The sequence below is a fragment of the Nesoenas mayeri genome, assembly GCF_963082525.1.
Source record: "Nesoenas mayeri genome assembly, chromosome: 4".
NCBI lineage: Eukaryota > Metazoa > Chordata > Aves > Columbiformes > Columbidae > Nesoenas > Nesoenas mayeri.
In genome coordinates, this window is record NC_137540.1 from 1,965,101 (window position 1) to 1,975,752 (window position 10,652).

Genomic DNA, 10,652 nt, shown 5'->3' on the forward strand with positions numbered 1-10,652 from the left:
CTTAAAATAACACTAAGAATTATTTAAGAACATGAAAAGGAGCCACCTTCTGTAGTCAGCAATCCATAGGCTCAGTTTAAAAAACTTCTGAACTCAACTAAGCCACTCACCTGGATTAGGAGTGACTCCAGATCACCCTGGTGATCACTGAAACACTCCAGAAAGCAGTGACACCTAATGGCAAACGCGCCTTTGGAGGAGACCAACCTGCAATCTGTGACATGGAAAACGATCCCTCTGCAGCTGCAGAGTAACTAGGACTAAAACCCAGGGGCTGAAATACTATCACAAATTTAAACTCCTGGGAGAGAGCTGAAGAAATAGTGCACATAGAAAGACAGAGTATAGCACACGTGCTGTGCATTTAAGCACAACATAGTTACTAATAAAACCTATTGGCTGCTAAGCCACAACATGCTCAATTCCAGGTCTTCACTCATATGTATGCTTAAAATAAGCAAGGAACCTTGGCGCTTCCAGAGCAAGGAGAACACAGACCTCAACAGTTATCTGTACATACTATAGGCACACAAAGATTTGTTTTTAATCAAGTTGTTTTGCTCGCTCACTCTGTGCTTTTCAAAATATATTCAAGAATAACTGTAATGAACAATTAGTGACATATGCTACATACCTTCTCATGAGGCTTTACCAAGAGCACAGCAAATTAAATTCCTTTTACCAATGGACAACACAAGCCAAGGTGCATTGTAGTAGAACAGCTTACAAGAAGAAATATGAACATGCATGCCACCAAGCTAAAAGCCTTCCTTTCCCTTAGGAAAAAATACACATTTTAAGGGCACTACCAATATCAACAGAAGTAGTAAGCAATACACCCCACGTTGGAATTGCCTTTGTATTACTATCCATGGTAAAGAGCAGCTTAAAAGCATGAACAAGAACTCAGGACCCAGCAATCCTGGGAACTTGACTAACACAGGAATGCAGCAGTCCTGGCCTGCAAAATCTAAATGCTGAGAGGAGTGAGGGAAATGGAAATCTCATCATCTCCCTCTGAAAAAAAACGATTTTATGTATATATATAGGTACATATATATATGAAAGCATATGTATAACTTAAAGAACATATATGCAGCTATATATCTTTCTGAACTTGCCATTGAAAATAAAAAACACTAAGAGCAGTATGCAACTCACTGCATATGACAGAAATCACTGATAAGCATTAAAAAACCCCACAACCCTGAAGTAATCAGGGTACTTGAGCTATTGCTGCACACTGCTGCAATCATTCAGCCTTCAAAAATATTTCGGCGTATTTTTTTTGGCAAAAACTCTTGTACCATACTATGTGACCGCTTTTGTGGGTGATTTTGCTGCACCTAATGCATGTATATTTGCACATATGTTTCTATAGGCACAAGAGGAAATCCATGTGCACATACAGATGTATTAGTATGTACATGACAAGGGAAAAATGAGCACAAAGTACAAAAATATAAAAGCGTGAGACCATCAGCTGTGGAAGATACAAAGCATACCCAAATTGTGCAGTTGACAAGGAATGCCACCTAATCCCTGCTTAATTAAACCACTGTTCTAAACTACTGTTTAGGGAGTGAGGAGTGTGGGATGGCTGATGTATGAAGAAAATATCAGGCAGCGTGGCTAATCTCAAAGACTTGGGAGCTTTCGAGCTACATAAATCAGAGCGACTTTTTGAATAGCCTCATAAAACACAAAATCATTGCCATTCCACTCACGACTTCCAGATTCTTCCTACAGCATACAGATCATTAGGAAACTTCTAAGCAATCAAGTAATGTGGGGCTGATGAAATTACTCAATCAATGCACAGGCTGAGAGAAGCAGCATCATACAGAACCGCACAGTTTTGACATGGTAACCCTGCCCCTTTCGGTTTTATAGAGGGGTAAGGAAAATCACAGCAGAGTCAATTCATTTCAACGTTTTCACACGAGGGCTTAATGTAGTCTTTCTGAACTGCCAGCTCCTATTTATAATAGCAGGGCAGCAGAAACATGCAGACTATAAACAGCCCTGCCAATGTTTAGAATATGATATAGGAAAATGTTTCTTTTTAAATGTGAACATTTACATACCCACAGACCTGCTCTAATGATCACAACCAGCAGCTGTAACCATTCAGAAGACAGAAATACAAAAAAGCAGATTGCAACACCAGTCACTATCCCCCTCCCACTGCCATCACCAAGTTGTTCATCTCTGCTTGCTATATTATAACCTTATTTTGTCATTGTCCAAGAGATGGTTGATAACATAATGCAATAAAGAAAGCGTCCTTTGACACAAATGACACATTGGCAAGCAAGATACTTATACTGAAAAGGCACATGTATCAGAAGAAGGGTACACACAGATAACATCATTTCTTATGACCGCCTGCCCCTCCCAAACATGGGGAAAATATTTCCCACATTAATATCTTAACACTGCAGAGTGAGAAAAAGATAAAGCATTTATTTTGTTGCCTATCAATACTATATTTGATAATATTCTTTTTCCCCTGTACTGAGCATTTTGTTTTCTTCATTGGCTTTATGAATTATTCTCCAGCTAGCTCACTCACACAGTACCCTGCTATTGCTTTTGCTAACCCATACAAGTACGTACAGCTTATTATTTATCTCTAAATATTTTATACATAAGTTTACTCAGTACGAGTGAAAGAAAACAAAAGGGGGTCAAAACATCCAGGTCACAACACACAGTGGCGTTACTAGGGGCAGAATTTTCATCTGTGAGCTGTGTAAGTTGGAATATTTAGCTGTCAGCCCATTTAGTGTTCAAATGGTTCTAATTTCAAGTCGTTTATTTTCAGTGTATTCATTTTAATAGATTTAAAGCTCCGTGTAAAAGAAATATCAGTTTACCAATTTCATGACAGCATAAACCAGTCTATAAAGAGAGGTAATCTCCTTGTCAACTATACTAATTGTCTCTCAAGACAAATTAATAGTGTGAGAAGCAACTACTTTGGCTTTTTTTTTTCTTTCAATGAGGATTTACAGAGAACAGGGGTAAAATGTGTTGCGTCCATGATATATAAAGAAGCAAAACTGTCATTAATATGAAGAAAGAAAAGCTGCCATCTCCCTTGATGCAAAGGCACACAGCTCACCCAGCAACACTCCATTAGCCAGGAGGGTGGAAGACAGGGGATTGCAAAGAAACTCATCTGCTACACACTCAAAATTCCCCCCCAAACGCTAAGATTTGATGGGTTAGTTACAAGCTCCTAAGAAGTTAAATCTGAAGATTTCTTATCTCCTAGGGTCGCTTTAGCAGTCTACAACTAGGAAGAAAAAATTCAAAAAGTCGTTCTCCCTTTAAAAGGAGGGCACACAGCCCTGCCTCCCCCGTGCAGTATTTGATGCTCCAGTCGCACAGTTCTAAGGACTGACCCCTATAAAGTTGCGGTACCCACGGGGCGCAGGAGCCCGTGGGGTCCGGGCAGGGGGGCGGCTACACGAAGGGCTGACACATCCCTGGCCAAATCTCGGTGTCCTGCAGGAAAGCTCTCAGCAGCCGGGCTTTCCGAACGCTATTCCCCTTTTACAGAAACCTGCCGCGGATCCCCACGCCAGGCACCGGCAGACATGTTTACAAAGCGAGCCCCGGGGAGAACGGCGGCTGCCCCACGGCCGGCACTGCCCCGCCGACCTCCCTAAAACCTCAGCGCCCCTCCCCCCCCCGCCTCCAAACCCACCTTCCCCGGGGCAGGGAGGCGCTGGCCGCCCGCCCGCCCGCCCCCGCCTTTCCCGGCTCCCGCTCCGCCTGCGTGCGGTGCCTGCAGATGGGCGAGCGGCCGCGGGGGAAGCGCTCGCCCCGATTCCCCCTCCCCGCGCATCCTCCGCCGGCGCAGGGGGGCGACCAGTCGCCGGAACAAAACGGGAATGCGAGAACTGCTGGGTCGGGGAGGGATCCGGATAACGGGGAGGGATGGGGAACGGGCGGGCAGGGGGGAAGCCCGGCAGCCTCTCCCTCCGGCTGGGGGTGCGGGCAGCGCTGTACACGGGCAACACCCGAGCGCACCCCCTGCAGCAGCCGCCGCCGGCGGGGGAGGCCGCTCTGCTTCCCCGGGCGCCGCCCGGCCGGCGGGGTAAGGGCCCCCGGGGCAGCCGGAACCCCCCCCAGCCCCCGCAGAAAGGGAAGAGCTCACGTTGCCAAACCACCTGTTCCGCCGCGGGAGAGAAAGGCGGGATGGGATGGAGGGGTGAAGGAAAGGCGTGGGGGGGGGAAGGGGGCTTTGCGTGGCGGTCAGGGTGGTATGGGAAATACGGGGAGGACTGGGGTACCCTCCGCCCGAGGGCGAACCGGAGCTGGAGGAAGGCAAGCTGGAGCTGAAAGGCTGCGGGGAGGGGAGCGAGGAAGTGCCAGAGCCCTGAGCCCCCCCCAGACGATCAGCCGCACAAAACCTCAAGGTCTAAAGCACGCACATACTCCGCCGCCAAGAAACCTTTACCTAGGGCGGTATGGGAAAAAGAGGACGCCTAAGATCCGGGTGGAAATTATAAGAGAGGGACAAACAAACAAACAAACAGACAAGCGATCAAGGGCTAAGAGAGAGCAGGGGCTGCGGGGGGAGGGAAGCCTGCCAAGAGAGGGAAGGTTGCAAAGGAGAACTGGAAAAGTGTCCAGCAGCACCAGCAGACGCAGCAGCCCCTTACCGATATGAATGATTGAATCTGCAATCGCCGCTTTCCAGGTTCGAGTCCAACAGACGGACACGACCAGGATGAGGGAGAAAACTTCCATCTCCTCCGGAGATCCAGGCTTTGTAACAACAGATCTCTTCGCCAAACGGTGCCACCGCGGAGGATAACGCGGCGCAGGAAAGCCAAGAGTTTGAGGAGCGTGTAAAATCCCGGTGGCTGGCGCAGAGCCGCGGCTGGGCAGGGGGCGAGCCCGGGGGCTCCGAGCGCCTCTCCCCTCGGCGAAACCCCGCGTCACTTCGGGGGGCTCCTGGGCAGCACCAGAGTTGCTGGGAGCGCCGGCAGCAAATCCATCCAGCCCGGGCGCGGGCAGCAGACGCCTCTGCTGGTCAGACAATCCCCATCCTCAGCCGGGTCCAGGGATCCGCTCGGTCCCGGCTGCTGCACGGCAACTTCCAACCCACACCACGCACACGCTCGCACACACACGCACGCACACACACACAAACCCTCTTGGCCAGGGAAGCGCCAGGAACCCGCAGCAAATAGCTCGGCTTGAGCGAGGGAGGAGGAGCGGGCAACGGGAGAGCGGGCGATGCCGCTTCCAGCAACCAGATTCCTGCAGGAAAAGCACCCCCCCCCGGAGGCCAAAAAACAAAGTGAACTTCAAGGTAATGCAGATAGTAATGCAGAGATTTTTTTCCCACCCTTCGCTTAAAAAAAAGCTTTCCACAACTGGAGGAGAAAAACAAAAATTAAAAAAAAAATCTGCGAACGAAGCCCAGCGTGCTGTCTGTCTGTCTGTCCAGGGCAGGAGAGAGAGGAGGAGTGCCCGGAGCAAGGCAGAGAAAAGCAGATGATGGTCTGCAGGTTGCTTTCGGAGCTTGCTTTGCTGGTGGGATGCAGAGAGAGCTGGCAGCTCCAGCACCAGCCAGCACGTTGCCTAGAAATGGATCACCTAGGAGAAGGAGAGACAGCGAGAGATAAGTGCTATCAGCCAGAGAGGGAGAAACAGAGAGCGAGCGAGCGAGAGCGCTTCTCTCTAATAACCACCTCCTCCCCCTATCTGCAATACAAGGGAGAAACAAAACACAGCTCTCGCCTCCCTTGAAATCTTCAGCTGGGACTAAGGAAGAGACATAGACAGGAGTGCAGGCAGCCCAAAAATACATTTGGGGAGGGAAAGGCGGAGGAGGGGGAAGATCTTTTTGAACACAAAGGAAAAAAACCACACACCACCACACACCACAAACCAAAACATGCACCCATCCCTTTTAGTTAACCTTGTAATTCCGCCGCAGGTATCCAGTTCAAAGCTAGGTGGGCACTTTTGTGTCCTGGTGTTTGACAACTGAGTCAGGGACACTGCTTGAAGGTGAAAAGTGGGAAGAAAAATAATAATTATAAAATAAAATAGAAAAAAAAAAATCAGGGACACCTGATCTCAAGGGGAAAATGAAGACCTAAAAATCTATTAATATTACTTTAATTATCTGTGTTCTTCATGGATTCTTCACAATTCTGTGAAGAAATGAATTGGTTTTTTTTTTTCCTCTCCTTTCTCTTTCTTTAGGTAGTGGAGAAATTTCTGTGGGAAAACGTTTAGAGCACACTTTGCATGCTCAAGGTGCTATGAATTCATTAACCGATTTATCCACATACTTCTCGTGCTGTAGTTAAATACATTAGCCCCATTACACACACGGAGAATTGCACAGAGAGGTTAAGTATGTTCCTATAAACTAAATACCCACTTTATGTCTTATTACACTTTCTTCTGACTTTGATTTTTCTACTCACAATAGAAACAGGATAGAGAAGTCAAATAATTGCTCCAACATAGTGGTTATATCCTAAACTCACATAAGCCATTGGTAAGACCTGGTGGTCTTTGTAGAAGTCTAAACAAAGGTTAAATAACTAATTATTTTCAGAATGAAGCTTTTTTGAAGGCATCTCTGTAGTTATAGCGCTTAGGTCAAGTTCATAACTTGATCATATCTAGCATATAGAATGATAACTTGCTTATTTCTCCTGACTTGTATGTCATCTTTCAGCCATGGAACTAGTTAGCAAGCACACTTTTCTACCTACGAAATTTAAGGATTTAGTTCAAGAGGAACAAATGACATTTTTAAGAAAGCACAAACTAAATCAGTGTTAAGGAACAAGATAACTGAATTTTTAAAAAAACCCACAAACCCCACAAAACCAAAAAAATCACAACAAACTCCCAGCAACTTTGCTTAGGCAGGTGACAACTGCTCTGAAAACAGCAACTCTCAAAAGGCTTCGAGACAGACCCCAAGCACAAGGCAAGGCTCATCTTTTCACAGCTAGAATGGGCTTTCTGTCCTCCAAAAGCTGTAACAAATCACAACCAAAATTGACTTGAAGAAACAAGAGGAAAGATATATAAAGAGAACAAAAGCTGATGAGCAGTGTGAAGCAAACGTCTCACAAATTATATCATTCATGTGCTGCATTTATCCGTATCTTCTGTGCAAGTCACGGATCTGTTATTGATAACCGCAGAAAAGGCACTTTTTTTCCTATAAATGGCAGTTTATGCACAGTATCCGTTAGTGTAACGGGCATTAATTTACAAGTAATAAATTCTGATTCATCTGAGAAACTTTTGGAGCTGCTCGAATTATTATCACTTTTCTACAGAAGAAGCAAGTTCACAAGAAATGTTAATTCGCTTCTTTGGGGGGCATGTCAGAGCAGTACTCTTTAATAATGTACAACACACAGTAGGCAGAATAGGAAATGTAATGGAAACCTTTGGAAAATTATAACTTTTTAATCCCCAGTTTAGAAAACACTAAGAATTTCGAGGCCTTGTTGAGAAACTCCCGATCCTTACTGACTCTTTAAAGCATCCTGGCAGTAAAAAGAACCCATCATGTGTTACAGGAAAGAACCATCAATCACAAGTACCCTACAGTCATATGCAAATTGTTATTGATGCCATCTGAACATGGGAGAAGGGCCAGGAAGGCACATCTACTATTGCCAAGATTGGTTTCTATTTCTGGACATTTAGTATATATATATATATATATGTATATATTGTTCATTTCCACTACAGCTGCTTCTTGTTCTTTGAGTCTTTGTTCGTTATTTTAAAATAAATGCTCCTGACAGGGGAAGATCAACAGTAATTCTGTGAATCTCCATATTTCTTTGGTAGCTATACAGAAGCACGTGCTTTTTTCCTCTCTTCGGACAATACTTGGAAGTTCTGATCTGTCGCCATTATAGATGAAATGCAGAGCCCAGTAACACCCCCAGTACTATGACCCCGAAGGATAACAAGCAGATTTGGCAACCAGATCCCCCCATAAGGATGTAACTCGCAGATCAAATCCTAATTTGCATGTGATGAGGAGAAAAAGAAAAGGTTGTCATTAGTTGAATTTTTGTTACCTATGGTTATTATGATGTAGACTGTGAGAAGGTCTGCCTAGCTTTAAGACTTGATGTACCCAAGACTGCCCACATAAATATTTCAGGATAATAAGACAAGCAACTATAGGTCTCCACCCCTAATTTATATAGGACAGCAAGTTCCATTTGACAGTGCCATATCAATCTAAATAACACAGAGTTTCCCCTGTTTTGAAAACATGAACTGACAAATATCCCTCACCTTGCCTTGCTATTTTTTTACAAATAAATGCATTCTTGAAGTGCTGATGTAAAGCAACTGATGGACAGATCCATCAAGAGACCAAACAAATGTTCCTCAACCCCTGAGCTGGTGCCCAGACTCTCCAGAGAAGCTCCAAGAGGTGACTCCAGTTGACTTGTCTACTCAGTCTTTGCTTTACCTGGCATGGCTTCAAACAAGAAGCCATCTGGGAGGGCTTTAGTTACAAGGACATCTGCCCATTAGGAAATAGACTTGCTTCAGTGACCACCAAATAATCTTTAAATGAAAGCTTTAGCCTACTGCCAACTTTAAGGCTATTTGCGATACAATGAAATACTTTGAGGTTAATAGGACCATTCAAATTCTAAGTAGTGGACTAGACATCGACTCCATCTGTCCTGTCACACTTTGAGTGAAACCTGTGCTCTTGAGCCTCCATCACCACTTCTGAATAGCACCGATAATCTTGCCTTTGCTTATCCAAATAGTTTGAGGATTGGTTTATTTTTCAAACCTTTTTCCACTTCCTTTCATTCTGTTTCTCTGTAGCTTAAACATGCGAATGTGTGCATATCTGCAAAATGTGTGCGAATGTGTGCATATCTGCAAAAGTGAGTTTGTATGTGCACATGCAGATAGATAAACAGACAAAGTAATTTCATTTGGCCATTATACAAATAAACAGAACATTAAATATTTACTGCACTTTCAAAAACAGTGCATGTTGTGGCCTTGAATATCTTATCACAAAGCAACAAATGCCAAATCAGAATCAAGAGTTATTCTGCTGGGCAGAATAAATACAAAAAACCTTTGTGTGGTGCATAGCAAGGATTTCAAAGTGGCAGCAGTGGGGTTTGGGTTTTTGTTTGGTTTGGAGTTTTTTGTTTTGTTTGGGGTTTTTTTTTTTGCTGTTGTTTGTTTGTTTTTAACTTCATTGTTACTGAATTCAGTGAAGAGTTTGGGTCTTATCCTTTAACCTCAAGTCAACCCTTAGAGCAACTGGTGTTACCAGGGTGATTCTCCGGGACTGCTAGTGAGGTGGATTTGTTTTGACCCTCTTGAAACTTGTGTTACAGATCTCCTGTGTTCCCTGAGCCACCAGTTATGTACCTCACTTAGAAGCTGTTGTGTTACTGAAGGGAGAACACAGTGCCTGATAGCAGCAAAACTTCTTTGGTATGATAGGAACAGAAAGAAAAACAAAACTTAAGAAAACTAAACAGAAGGAAAAAAGCTGTCTCCCTTCTCTTGCTTCATCTGCCCCATAAGTACTAAGTATCAAGGCAAATTCTCCTAATGCCAGATCCTTCTTTGTCTCTCTAAGCACTCAGCTCATTGCCCTCCATCTCTGAGGATCTCTCAAACTCCCCCTTATTCACCACTTTGCAGATTTGGGTTTTTTTTTTGCCTCCAGGACTGTCCTGGTTCCTCCTGAAGGTGCCTTACTATACCTCAACACTATACATACAGTTTCAGTCTCTTCTCTTGCTGGCACTTTGTAATATTCCTCCTCCTATTGTTCACCACATTTCACGATCATGGCTCTTACTGCCATCTTCCCCCTACCCCTTCTTTCCTTTCCCTTTGGGAGGTATAAAAGGGTCAAATAGATGCAAGACACTCTGCCAAAGCCACAGCACAAACATGCCAGGTGAAGAGCAAGTCACAAGTGATGCAGAAAGCCAGCAGGGGAAGCAAGAGAAGCAGGAGTGTGCTGACACCTGCAGCCACGGCTACAATCCTACCTATGGATCCTCTGAGCCACTTCAGCAAGTGCTCAGGCCAGTCTAAAAGCTTGAGGAGTGTATGAATGACAAATGCAGAGATGGCACTCTTAGCAATTGGTAAAAGACATGTATATTTTCTGTTTGATGTCTGTCCAACTCATCCTAGCTCTTTTCCTAACACCCAGTTAGAGCCTTTTGGCTCATTCTAGCCACAGGTTCAGGCTATAACTAGAACAAGGGCTGCTGATGTTGTGTGGAGAAGGCACTAAACCTAACACACCAGCCACTGGAGAAGAAGTGCACAGAGGAGAGCTTGTCAGGAAGGCTAGAGAACTACATTTGAGAACGTGATGCATTATAGTGGAGAGGAATCCATAGAAAAGAGAGCAGCGTGGTGGCAGAGCACAGTGGAGTCACAGTTCAGATCCAGCAGCTCTTCAGGTAGTCTCTTAGTGTCACAGCTGAAGGACTCCAACTATCCTGGATGCTACACGGAGAGAAAGAGCCAGCCTAGAGCAAACCATTTGAACTGATCCTGCTCTACATCCTCGCTGCTGCTGAGAGGAGAGCGGAGAGTTTCAGCTGCGACAGTAAAAGAAAGGC

General features: G+C 44.9%; 1 protein-coding gene across 2 annotated transcripts in view; it reads right to left on the minus strand.

The window, feature by feature from the left end:
* The window catches only part of GRID2 (glutamate ionotropic receptor delta type subunit 2), a gene marked incomplete at its 5' end in the record, with an annotated part of 555,352 nt that extends 550,588 nt beyond the window's left edge, over nucleotides 1-4,764 (minus strand). For both annotated transcript variants that reach the window (XM_080344422.1, XM_080344421.1), the window contains one exon: nucleotides 4,677-4,764. In XM_080344422.1, the coding sequence (XP_080200548.1) occupies nucleotides 4,677-4,764 (88 nt within the window). The remainder of the gene's footprint in view (nucleotides 1-4,676) is intronic.
* Between the last annotated feature and the right edge of the window lie 5,888 nt (nucleotides 4,765-10,652).